This window comes from Camelus ferus, chromosome 1 (genome assembly GCF_009834535.1).
Source record: "Camelus ferus isolate YT-003-E chromosome 1, BCGSAC_Cfer_1.0, whole genome shotgun sequence".
In the NCBI taxonomy this organism is placed as follows: Eukaryota; Metazoa; Chordata; class Mammalia; order Artiodactyla; family Camelidae; genus Camelus; species Camelus ferus.
The window spans coordinates 119,912,234-119,925,430 of record NC_045696.1 but is presented as its reverse complement, the minus strand read 5'-3'; the positions used below and the strand labels follow the sequence as shown (position 1 = coordinate 119,925,430).

At 51.8% G+C, this 13,197-nt stretch overlaps 2 protein-coding genes across 4 annotated transcripts in view; one reads left to right on the top strand and one right to left on the bottom strand.

Annotated features, from left to right (window-relative positions):
* The window catches only part of METTL6 (methyltransferase like 6), a 22,243-nt gene extending 21,769 nt beyond the window's left edge, over positions 1–474 (bottom strand). For 2 of the 3 annotated variants that reach the window (XM_032489236.1, XM_032489214.1), the window contains exon 1: positions 364–474. The gene's annotated coding sequence lies outside the window, so the exon portion shown is untranslated. The remainder of the gene's footprint in view (positions 1–363) is intronic. The other variant, XM_032489226.1, reaches the window with a different exon arrangement.
* EAF1 (ELL associated factor 1) lies at positions 404–13,197 on the top strand. Its single transcript, XM_006190795.3, has 6 exons — positions 404–778; positions 2,646–2,740; positions 4,368–4,504; positions 6,139–6,329; positions 7,841–8,077; positions 10,243–13,197. Exons 1-6 carry the CDS (start codon positions 409–411, stop codon positions 10,287–10,289), a joined length of 1,077 nt encoding a protein of 358 aa, XP_006190857.2. The 5' UTR covers positions 404–408; the 3' UTR covers positions 10,290–13,197.

The following is a 13,197-nucleotide window of genomic DNA, read 5'->3' as shown; positions in this document are numbered from 1 at the left end:
GAGCCAAGCCCGAGTGGCCTGAGCCTCTGATTCTCACGACGAGGGAGCGTCGCTTCCCAGGGACCGAGGCCCTCGCACCGCCACGGCCGCGCGAACGGGAGGAAGAGCCCCAGTGACGCGCGGCGCAGGGCCCCGCGACTCGAGATGAACCAGGCGGCCGGGCCGCGAGGGCCCGCGGGGAGCCGGCTACACAGGCTCTCGGGCCCGCGCTAAACCAGTCCGCCGCGCGCTGGGCCCCCGTCATCAGTTCCTAGGTTCCCCTGGACGCGAACGGCCGGGCGCACTGAGCCCTCAGCCAGGCCCAGTCTCGGAAGCAGAATTAGGGAGCCACCGCCGCAAATCCCGTCGACTGGACAAACCCACCTGCAGTACCTCCAGCCCCACTTCCCCAGGCGGAGTCCTTTGTCCATGGCACCGCCCCCGCCACTTCCGCCGTGGGCCCGGAAGTCCCTCCCCGACGCCGGAAATCCAGCGGTCCTGCTTCCTCAGAGTCTTCCCCCGCCCCGACGCCGAGGCGAAGACTTGCTTCCGGCCTCTGGTGGGCGCCGGCGCGGCTCCCCGCGCGTCCCGGAGCGGGGTCCCGGGAGCGCGGCCAGCCCGGACGCCGGCGCCGGCGGCTCCGGCCGCGGACGCGCCAGGAGAGCGCCGCTACGGGCGCGAGGCCCGTGCGCGGCCATGAACGGGACGGCCAACCCGCTGCTGGACCGCGAGGAGCACTGCCTGCGGCTCGGGGAGAGCTTCGAGAAGCGGCCGCGGGCCTCCTTCCACACCATCCGCTGTGAGTCCACGGCCCCGCTGCCGTCTCCGGCCGACCTCGGCTCCCCCAAGGTCCAGGGGGCCCCGCCAGCGTCAGCTCCCTCCTCCCACCCCATATCCGCCGGGACGTCTCGTCTTTTCCTTTTGTTTTTCTCATCTCACTCCTCCTAGACCTGACCCTTCGTCCCTCCCTACTGTTCCTGTGCCTCGTGGTCCCACATGCTTCTCCCGAAGATCAGCCGCCCCTTTCTCTGTTCATGCCCCGCCATGCCCTCCCGCGCGCCGAACTCCCCTTTTTCTTCCCGCGAGGCTGTGACCCCGTCATCAGACTCCAGTCCTTCTCCCTAGCCGCCCCCTCTACTTCCCCACCGGGGTCTCCACGCTCCAAGGACTCCTCAGTTTTCTCCGGAGTTTCTTCCACTCTCCCTCCTATTCCATTCTCCCCTTCCCTGTTCTCATCACTTTTCTTAACTCGTCCGTTTTGGTTCTGTCCTCCCTCACCCCCGCTTCATCCCCTGCGCAGCCCGGGAATCTGCATCCTCCCTGCGCCTCATCAATCTTCCTCCTCCACCTCTCCGTGCCAACTTTTTGTGTGACTTTGATGTCTCTTGAGGTCACCTCCCCCCGACTCTTCCTGGGGACCAAGTTCCTCGTGGGTGAAGAAAAAAATTAGAGTTTGTGAGCCAGGAGGAAGTTGAAACTGGATCTCTGTTTGGAAGCAGAAGAGAGCAGGCATAAGGAATGTGGGAACAGTCCTTATGCTGGACTTCCTTTTTCTGCATGATGAAGGACTCTGTTAAGGGAGGGCTTCCACTTTGTGCCCCGGGTAAAGACTTGGCCTTTGGAGCATCCCTCTGTGATTCCCAGGCTCCTGGTTTCCCAACCTGGTAGCCTTCGTGCTGGTTAAGACTTGTTTTTGTCTAAGGGGCTCCCAGATGTGACTCAACGCATTGGAAGAGGGCGTGTTAGATAATGAAGGTCTATGTTTGTGTGGTCACTTGGCCAGGCCATTACTGTGCTTCCTACTGACAGCAGATCAGCCCTTTCAGAGGGAGGACATTGGCAACGTGATATGGGCGTCATTTCCCGAGCGGTTTACTAGGCTAGTGTTTTAGTAGCGTGGAGGGCAGTGTGGGATTTCAGTGAGACCCTTCAGAGAAGCACTTGGCCTGCAGTTTGAGGCAGGTGTGTGTTACAGTGGTGTAAGACAGCTGTTTGTGTTGTGCTTTAGCAGTTTAGAAATGTGGGCAGGATTCATCTTTGGAAATAGAGTTCAGGCACCTGCTCCAAACATCTGCGGGAGTATCTTGGTTAAAGCTGTGGAAGTTGAGTGTGGCATATCCTAACTCTGAGAGTTCCTGTGGGAAATGAAATCAGCTTACAGGATGCCACGGCTTTTTATATTTCACTGTGGATTTTACAATCATGGGATTTTTTAAAATGTGCCCTGTTGCTTTTGATCCTTATAATAACCTTAATAAAACACCTCATTATGAATAATAAGGTGTTAATGTTCATCTGTCACTTGGGGGAAGGGAATATCTTCGCTTAATAAAATGGGGTATAAATTCTAGCTTTTTTTTTCCCCTTCAAAATAACTCAGTGGGGATGGGAGGAAAAGTAGGTGAGGGTATAGATGAAACAAGATTGTCCCGGAGCTGGTAGTTACTGAGGCTGGGTGATGGTACACAGGGCTCATTGTGTTATTCTCTCTGCTTTGGCATGTGAGAAGTTTTCCACAGTGAAGTAGCTTTTTAAAAAAGCCTGAGTGGTTTGTATTTTCTGTCTATCTGAGTTATAAAAAATTTCAGTTCTTTAGTGAGAATGCTCTGGAAGCCTTCATTGTAGGTAATCTGGTGGGTAAATGCTTTTTTCTTATTGCCCTTTAGATGACTTTAAGCCAGCATCTATAGACACTTCCTGTGAAGGAGAGCTACAGGTTGGCAAAGGAGATGAAGTCACAATTACGCTGCCACATATCCCTGTGAGTTTTACTCCATTGTTTTAATGTGGGATCACTGTGAAGCCTTGTATCCTATGTTGTTGTGATTTGATTTTCTCTTGTTTAAAACGTTCTAGATTTCCAAAGTGCCAGTATAAGGAAAAAGAATTTTGGGGGGGGTTGGGGTGGGTGGGATAGAATTCATGCTTCCCAGGTACTTGAGTAAAAATAATTCTTTGCCATTTTCCCCCAATCAACTGTAGAGAGGAAAGTCTTGGGCGCCCTGCGGATACAAAGGCTGTAACAGCTTAAGAGCGTGGGAAGGCAGGGGCGACATGGTTCATGTATCTGGCAAGGGGTGATGTGCAGGCTGGTAGTTTCAGGCGGAACCAGAGGTTCAGAGTATTTAGCTCAAGTAAGGATGAGGAATCCTTGTAGAGAGACTGTTTTGAAGCCTTGCCCGAGGCAGCAGTCTGATCACAAAACCCAAAGGAACAGACAAGATACTCTTAATGAACAGGTGTCATCGCATGCCCTGGCCCTGTCCTGGAACATTGGAAGTTCTTGGTAACCAGGGATAGAATGAAAAGGTCTGGACAGGGAGCCCTGGGAAGCTTGGTGCTGAGGAAGAATTACTGTCTGCCGGTTCCACCTGCCACCTCATTACTTGTTGCCTTTGACAAGTTACATCATCTCCCTTTGGACCTTAGTTTCGCAGATGTGAAAGGAAGGGATTAGATAAATGGTCCCTATGGTCCCTTACAAGTCTAAATTTTTACTGTATGAATAAAACGTCAAGGAGCCAAGCAGTTTTGATTCCATACAGGGGATTAAATGCTATATTTGTCTAATATTAATTGAGCACCTCCTGGTGGGCTGGCTCATTACTAGGCACTGAGAATACAGTCTTGAACAAAACAGCACATTTCTTGCCTTTATGGAGTTTAAATATAAGAAAACATAGCGTTTATTTTTAGGAAATCCTGGAAGGCTTCCCTGAGGAAGTGACTTCTGAGCAGATTTGAAGGTTGGATAATTGAAAGGGAGGGAGGGGTTGGCATGTTGCAAGCAGAAGCCTTGTTAAATCCCTGCACGAAGGGGCTCGAGGGTCTGACAGGAGGCCAGCAGAGTCCTGGGGTGCGGTTGAAGGGCCAGGTCGTGAGGGAAGGCCTTGGGCAGATGAATGGTGTGATGTGCTTACTTAAAACTAATCAGAATTAGGGGCTGCCATGGGGAGTGCTCTGTGGTGACTTGTCTGAAGGGACATCGCTGGGCTCCCCACTTACAAGGGGATACAGAGATCACTCAGCGGCTCTGCTTCTCACGGTGACAAGTCATGGTTCGTTGACTTTTCTTAGTTCACACTTCACCATTATTTGTACCATTTGCCCCATCGCCAGAAGAACGTACAGTAATTTTAAAGTTGTGTATCACCTTTCTTGATTACTTAGAGCCAGTCGCACAGTCACGGGTTCTTGCTGTATTATTTCCTCTTTATTTTCGCTTGGGAAACCAGAAAGAGTTCAACTGCAGATCAGTTCATTCCGGTCCTTTTTGAGTAGCTCTGATAAAAGATCTGATGAGGTCGAGTCCCCGGTAGACTCAGTGTCAATGTTCACGACTGCGGTGTTCAGTCTGACCGTCTCAGTTATCCTTCTGTGGCATGCAGGGGTCCACGCCACCCATGACTGTGTTCAAGGGGAACAAGAGGCCATACCAGAAGGACTGTGTGCTCATCATTAACCACGACACCGGGGAGTATGTGCTGGAGAAACTCAGCAGCAGCATCCAGGTCAAGAAGACGAGGTACGGGAGTAGCAGGTGCAGGCACGTGGGGTGTGTCTGTGGCTTGGAGTCTTGTGCCAGCGATGGCGTAAGGATGCAAGCATCTGGGTCCTGCCTGTCCTGTCCAGTCCCAACGGCTCCACCCGTGTCTTCTCAGACAAGTCAACAAAACATCTCTTCCTCAAAGGCAACAAAAAGAAATGATGCTTTTAAGACCTGAAACATGGAAGCCATCGAGGAAAGGGGGATACTTCGCAATTAAATCAGTTTTATTGATCTCATGATTGTTGATATAGTAGCACCTAAGGGATAAAATTTAAATGTACAGATTTGTAATTATGAAAGAATAATTGAATAATATATATAGTTTATTAGAGTGCAAACATTTTTTACCAGATTATGTTCAAGGTCATTATAATACCAAAATGAAGCTTTGTCTATTTTTTTTGAATAGTGAGCTCTCTTTAATATTGAATTCAACAGGCGTTACACGTCTAACGTGAAGCCAATTAAATTTTATCTTACAATCAAAATTCATTCTATAAATGGAAGTAACCCAGTGGTTCTGTTGTTATATGGTGATACAGCAGTTACTGTAATAGAGTAATTAAGTTTTAAAGAGAGTGTTAGATCCTGAGGTTCTTCTGTTCATGCGTCCTCTAGCCTCTTTTCTTTACTTGTTCCCCGAAAGTAAAAGCAGCTACCATTCATCGAGGGGTGACCACACGCCAGGCTCTGTGCTAGATGTTTTATGTGCATTGTCTAATCTTTACAAATGACTTTGGGAAAGGCGGTGTTGTTACCCTTTAAAGTGCGCGCGCGCACACACACACACACACACACACACAGATGAAGTCTGAGGGTTGGTGAGACTGGGGCTGGTCCGGGGCCGCATTCCGCAGAGCCCCCTCCTCTCCTGCCACAGTGCCTTTGTGCTGATCACCTCCGTGAACCAGGTGCCGCTGTTAGGCCTCCAACAGCTGACGATTGTAGGTGCTTCTCTTACTCCAGTGTCATCCTGGAACTCGCAGTTCTTTTTATCACTTAGGTGTTTGATAAAGGACAGACTTGCAGGACCTCCGTGGTCAGAATCTGCACTTTAACGAGATCCCCAGGTGACGTGTGCGCACACCAAATTTTGAAGAGTGCTGAGCCAGTCCATTTACAGAAGAAATTGTTAACGAATAGGATTTTCTTGGTTTGGGGTGGAATGCTCTACTTGTCTGCCCGCAAGAGCTGGCACGTGGCAAAATCAGCAAGCAGTAAAGAAATAATGGAGAAAATTGCATAGGGACCAGTATTTCAAGAGCTAGTTTTATTTACTAACTCGTGCACTTGTGATTATAACTTTGCAGTGTGCACAGGTCAGGTGGTTCTATTTTCTGGTAGTAAGATGGGTCCTCATGATCACATTATATCCTTCCCGTGTATCTTGTCTGCCGCTTGTGATAAAACGTCAGCCCCCTGCAGGCAGCGAGTCTGTTTCACTCCTTTGTGCAGTAGAATCAGTTCATGTGATACAATCACACGCATCCGTATTTGAGGCTGTGTCAAGAGCCCAGGTTCTGCGGAGACTCCCAGGTGCTTGGTCCCCTGGGCGAACTTGAGAACCACGATTTCTGCCCCACCAGTGTGATGTCTGCGTCTCGTTTCAGAGCTGAGGGGAGCAGTAAAATCCAGGCTCGGATGGAGCAGCAGCCCCCTCGGCCCCCACCGCCATCACAGCCGCCACCACCTCCACCGCCCGTGCCGTTCAGAGCTCCAACCAAGCCTCCAACTGGACCCAAAACATCTCCCCTGAAGGACAACCCCTCACCGGAACCTCAGCTGGACGACATCAAAAGAGGTAGAGGGTGTTTTCTGGAGCTGTGACAGCAACTTGGAGGACAGCGTTGTCTTTGTGGAGGGGACAAGGCCGCTGTCTGGGGTGGCCCTGGTGTTCTCTGCCATCATAACAGCTTCCGCAGGGCTCCCGTGCATATGTGATGGGCTCGGGGCGCCTACCACTTACCTGACTTGACGGGGCCGTCGGGAATAGTGGCTGGCGCTGTGCTGTCTTTGCAGCTTTCTGCTGAGAAGCCCACATTTTCAGCAAGCCTCTCTGCCATCTCAGGGTCATGCGATGCACCTGATGGCTTTGGAAGAAGAAAAGTCCAAGATGTTGGGGTGAAAACCAAGTGTGCCAAATATTAGTATAGTGTGTAGGTCAGAGGGACATGTCAGCTGCTTGTACTAACACACGGTGTGTAAACATGGACGCACCACGAGGGCCAGTGGCCGTGGACTCTGGCCTAGGGAGACCTGGAGGTCGGGTCAGACTGTCTCCAGTGTAAACCTGAGATAGAGCAGCTGACCTTGGCTCTCTCCCCTCTACAGTGGGCGGTGTTGTTGTCCATACTCTTAAGAAGTTATGAAGGTAACTGTGGTGTTTCCTATTTGTGAAGTTTGATGAAACAAAGTTAAATCCATCACAGTAGTAAACAGGGAGAGATCAAAAGTTGCCGTTGGGAAGCTTGCCTCTTCCACCTTGTGGAAATGCTGTCTTTCAGCAAACAAGATCACTCTGCGTGGTGCACAGTTGTTAAGCCTCTTGATTTTTTTTCCCTCACGGATGTTAAAATGCTTTGTGAGAGTTTTCACTTTGGTCGGACAGGAATTGGACCACGCGGGATTAGTTGTTGCCAGGTACGCTTTGAGGAACCAGAGTCGTGTAAGGCCACATGGTGTTTGGACAGGAAAGTCTGCCATCTCTCAATTCTGTCCTATGCCATGTCCTTCATGAACTCACAGACAGTGAGATGGTTCCATAAAACGTGTTCCTTCCCTGCTCTGTGATTATCAGAAGTGCAGTGCCTGGAGGCGTGGCTGTCAGTCTAGTGTGTGAAGGGGATGGAGGAGCCATGTGGTCCCACAGTCTCTCCTGGGCCCCCACGGCTCCTCCTGCAGCTGGAAAGGACCCCAAGGGCTGTCTGCTCTGGCCCTTCCTCTCCCTGGAGCTCCTTGAAGATTCACTGGCTAGAGTGGGTTGGAGCAGGCCCTTGGGCCTTCCAGATCCGGGTCACATCATCCTCAGAACAGTGCTCCTCTCTGCTCTTTTCTGGGGTTTAATCCCATAATTCACTATTTTCTTTTTTTAGGAGATGAAAGCTGAAAGAGACTTAATTCATTTCTTAGAAAAGTCATTGTCCTAAACAGTTTGCTTTTTGGTGGTTTTGGGCGAATCGAACGTCTCCCTCGTCTGTGTGGAGACAGGTTAGGCGTTTCTGTTGGTGAGAGCTGGTTCGGGTCACGTCGTCTTGGCTCTGCCGGGCTCCTGTCCCGCGGGCTGGGTGCCAACGTGTCCTGTCGTCCCCGCAGAGCTGCGGGCCGAGGTGGACATCATCGAGCAGATGAGCAGCAGCAGCGGGAGCAGCTCCTCCGACTCTGAGAGCTCGTCGGGCAGCGACGACGAGAGCTCCAGCAGCGGCGGCGAGGACAACAGCCCTGCGTCCCCCCTGCTGCCACCGCCCCACCAGCCGCCCTTCGGCAGCCGGCCGGCCGTGGCCAACGGGACCAGCCGGCCTCAGGGAAGCACGCAGCTCATGAGCACCCTCCGTGAGTGCGCTGTCCCTCACCTTGTTGGCAGGTGGGGGGACTCGGGCCGGGCTGAAGGCAGCTAAGGCACAAGGAGGGGTCCTGACAGACGGTCTGGAGCAGAAAGGAGCAGTCACCAGACAGTAAAGGAGGGACACGCAAAACTGAACACCCGTGCTCACTCCCTGCTTTTCCCCATTGGCACAAATTAGGCCCTGTGGATTCTGGAAAGTGCCAAAACGTGACCAGCCGGGCTCTTTGTTTTTGCATATACCCAGCTTGAGGGGCGCTGCCTGCCCCCCTCTGTCGCCCATCTCCAGGTCTCTTTACACACGAGAGCCCTGTGTCAGACCGCAGGGCCCACGGCCCACAGAGTTGGGAGCCTGTGCCGTGCGGATGTATTTGAAGGCCTGCTAGGCTTTGGTGGGAGGAGAGGAAGGGACTCTGTGGTGTCCCGTGGCTTTCGGTGCAGTTGGCAGTGCAGCAGGGCGGAGGGGAGGCGGGGAGGTGCGGGCTCTGCGCTGTTCTCCCTCCAGGCCCTGTGATGTTCTCTCACTGGGTGTGGCTTCTGTGGGAAGGTCGGGGGCAGTGGCGGGCAAGTTGGCCTGGTTGACCTGCCTCCTGTGGAGCAAAGATAGTTCTCAGCGTCGACACCGTGGACGTGTGAATGTGCTAGTGGGGGCCTGGCCCATGCACCATGGGATGGTGAAGAGCGTCCCTGGCGTCTCCCCTGGATGCTGGCGCACTCCCTGCTGCTCCCCCAGCTGTGTCAGCCCTCAGTGTCTCAGGACACGGCCACATGTCCCCGGGGGCAAAACCCCTGCCGGTGGAGGACCACCGTGCTGGGCCCTGCTCTGCTACCTGAGTGAGTTCGGCACTGTCATGATGTCAGTTGGGGTGGTGTCTGCCCACCACTCGGGCCAGGTTCTGGCTGTCAGGGTGTGTGGGATGCTCTTCTCGGTTGGCCCGGTGGGTAAGTTTCACACTGGGAGCTTGGTATCCCTGATGGGAAACTACCAGACTGTGTGTAGTTTTTATCTATCAGTATTTGCCATATTGGAAATTAAAACTGAGAAATACTTAAAACATTCAGTGATTCATTTAAAAGGACAATAGTGAACTATCATATGTTAACAAAAATAATATTTTTATGAAAAGTAAAATTTTCAAATCAAAAAGGTGTTTAGTGAGAGAGGTAACATTGCTTTAAAATTTTGCAGGTCTCGGAGAGGAGGGTATAGCTCAAGTGGTAGAGCACATGCTTAGCATGCACGAGGCCCTGGGTTCAATCCCCAATGCCTCCATCACAAAACTAAACAAATAAACCTAATTACCTCCCCCCAGCAAAAAAAAAAAAAAAAAAATCCTAAAATTTTGCAAATCTCTTCAACATCTGCCTTGGTAGAAAGCTGTATTCTTACATATGCTTCTGCGTTCAGTCTGTTGCCATAGATTATTTAGGTTGAAGTGTATGAAGAAAATCTGGCCTCACACAGATAGATATGTAGTCAGAAAAAGGAGGGCCGCAGATTGAATCCTTCTGGAAGGATCTCAGGGACCCCAGGGTCCTCAGAACAAACTGAGAAGAGGTGGCCCGGAGATCAGTCACCCAGAAATACCAAGGTTCACTTTTGTTCTTTTCCAAGTGGTATCAACTGGGGTCCTGAGATTAATATTTCAATCTAATCTAAGCTAATCTATCTGATATGATAACATTAGATTGAAATACTCACATTCTTTACCCCTAAACCCGAAATTCTGCACACTGAACAGAAGTTGGAGACTTCACAGAGCTCGTTAGTTGAGACCTGAGGTGGGCAGTGAGGAGAGCGCGCTCTACGGGAGCCCAGCTCGGTGTCGTTTTAGTTGTAAAGCAGCGTATGTGAACAGTTCTAGACACTGAGTGAATTATTCATAAATTTTTTTTGCTATTTATTTACGCATACAAAAACTGGCCAGCCTCTCTTCCTCCCCTGTTCTGTCCCAGTGAGCGGTGTTGCTGTGCTTTGCAGACACCAGAATTAGCAGTTCTTTAAAAATGGCGACTGCACCCGTTTTGTCACTGAGCCACCTCGGTTTTCCTTGCTCACTAAGTTGAAGTGGCCTGCTTTTCCATCCAGCAAAGAATGGCAGGGAAGCCGTTTTCAAGTTGTGTGCTCTGGTTTGACTCTGTTTTCTCTTCACAGGAAACGACTTGCAGCTGAGTGAGTCTGGCAGTGACAGTGAAGACTAGAGCCGGGTCTTTCCGAGCCAGCTGTCCAGGGCACCTGCCGCCGTGAGCACGGGCGCTTCGGCGCGAGCCCGCTGCCAAGGGGAGGATGCGGTGGGTCGGGGACTGTGGGAGGAGGGAGGCTCTCGGGCCTCGGATATCCATGTCTTTAACTTAGTGGTGATGGGTGATTTTCTCGTGTAATTTTTGAACAATTTCACGTTTCAGAGTTTCAGTAGATCTGTAGAAGAACTAACAGAATCTTTTCTTATTTGGTTAACACCGTTAATGAAGAACAGACAGGCGTGCCCTGGTCTAGGTGCTCAAAGGCGTCTCTTCACCTGGCCAGTGATTTCAGTTTTAACCCTCAGCAGCCGCCAGCTTGGCCAGATGTTTTGCACCAGTGAAAGAAAAGGCAGTCTCAGGGCGGGAGAGGGGGCCCTCCCCCTGCAGCACAGAAGTGTGTCTAAGCCACTTTAACTTTTGCCCTGAAGTGGTAAGGAAGCCGTCTGACCACCCCCAAGCCAGCCTGGGGTCCCTGCAGCACTGTCGGTCAGCCCCTTGTCTGCAAGCGAGGGGAAGCATACGGCTGGTTCACGGCCAGTCTGGCCCCCATCTGGGCCTTGCCCACTGCTCCCTGCCCTGAGTCTCACTTGCTAGAACAGAGAGTCTTATACTTGGGAATCAGAGTTGTGTGCTGGAACTTGCATTGGCTTCCAGAAGGCAGAATTGTTGGCTACTTATAGCTCCATTTGAGATCCAAACAGCCCCTAAATACACAAGGCGGGGGGAGCAGATTAAAGCAGTGGCCGCCATGCTGAGGCCTGGCGTTCCACACGGACCATACTGGTGTCCTTCCAAGGGGTGGTGGTGGGAGGGGAAGGAACCTTTCTGAGCACAGGACCCAGCGGCCGGTTTCCACACCAGGGTTTGGATAGGCGTTGTTAGCGGGGAACAAGCAGCAGTGTGTGGTGAGGTGTTTCTGTTCGTGCTTCTGAAGCACTGTGTGTGCCTGGCTCCCAGACCGCGCCTGGCAAAAAGTCACAGGTTGCCTCTGGAGTTGCAGTTTCCAGGCGAATCCGCTGCTGCAGGAAACCGGCCACTAGTCACATTCTGTGTTCAGTGGACGTGTGCTAAACCGGCCCGCCGTTCCCGGGGAGTAGCCCGTTCCGGCATTTGAGTGAACATGTTCTGAGAAACTCCGTCTTCTTTGGCTCAGTGGGCATCGGGAACATTAAGAGCAATTCTCCTCCCTGGGGATGGCCTTTCCCTTCCCAGCCCCAGAGGGGAGCGGTCTGGACCCAGAAAGGCAGAGGGACAGGCTGGTGCCCCGAGGTGGGGTCTGAGCCCGGACAAGGCTTCAGCGGGCTTCATGGTGGGGAGAGCTGACTTAGAGTGAACAGATACTTGGTTTTTAATTCCTCAGTAGCGGCAGCTCAGGGAAGGTCAGGTCCTGGTTGGGAGACTTGTTGCCGGACATGGGGGTGGTTTCCCTGCCCTCTGCGTGCTCAGGCTGGGGCAGGTTCCAGGAACTTGAACTAAAAATAGTCTACCTAAGCCTCCCTCTTTTAGTTTTGCCCGAAGTCCTGATTTATATGGACAGACTGTGGTTTGGGGCACGTCGGGTCAAGGTGTTTATTTCATAGGAAGTGCTCATAGGTGGCCGTGGGCTGGGTGAGCCGGGTGCGCTGAGCTGGGACCGTCCCCCCGTCACCCCTGGCGCAGCCCTGCTGGTGTATCATCTGTGATCACAGCTCCAGGCTTGTTCTCTGCTCAGGCCTTCAGGGTTCCCTCTCCTCCCTCTCCAGCTTTACCTGACAGAGTGAGGAATCTTTGCTCTTTGGAAACCCAGAATTTGGCCCCACAGACTGCTTCTCACGAGAGCCCTCCCGCCAGCTGAGCTGGACTTGCTCTCTCTGGGTCTGTGCCTTCTCAGCCCCACACCGCCACCCCGGCCCCTCTCCCAGGGCTCTGTGGCTGCCCCGTTCCTGGGCTCTTCCTCTGGGTTTCAGCCAACTGGAGTGCCATCTGCACACACAGCCCTTCCTCTCACTTGGGCTCTGGTTGGCAGGAACGCCTTCTAAGCAGGAGCCGCCATTCTCCCCTCCTTCCCTGGAGTGTACACGGGACACTCGGTGCTCACAGCCTGCAGGGAGGGGCAGGGGAGCAGCCTGCGGAGCGCAGGGGCACGCGGAGGGCCAACATTCCCAGCACTTGGAGACAGCCGAAAACTACCCGTGCTGATTTCCACGGGTTTGAAGTCTCAAGCTAAATAGTTTAAATTGCCTTTTCTTTGTTCTGTGTGACATCTGCCATGTCGTGGGCCACTCAGCAACTCCCAAGTATCTCAGGAGCCATGGCAACCTGCCGCAGTCAAGACGCAGTCTGGGGAAACTTAAACAGACTAGAGCTTTGTCCGGGTGCCAGTCATCAACCATTTACCATTTTATTTCTGCAGCAGAATCATTTTTCCTATGTGTGATATTAATAGGGATGTGCTTCAGTGGCGGGAAAACTTGAAAATTCCAAAATCCTTACTTCTCTATCTGAAAGGCTGGTTAAGTGGGGGGATTTGTTATATAATTTGGAAAGGGTAAGCGTCTGTTCTGTGGATATCTGTCAGGTACGGCCAAGTTGAATGTTTCCATTTGGCGAGGAAGGTGGGATTCCCGAAACTCAGGCCTTAGCCTGAGTAGGTGGACAAGACCAAGTGAAGTGTCATGGAATGTGTCTTGTTCCAGCTCTTACCACTTCCATCTTGGGTTCATGTCTCATTCGTTAACCGTTATTAATATCTTGTTCCTGAAAGTTTATTTTGCTTAATTATGAAGTAGATGTGCATGTTTTTATTTATGTAAAGTATTTGCTGTGTAAAGTTTTTTTGGTTTCAAAGATCACTATACTTAAGTAAATAGTGAAGGTCAGCCCTGCA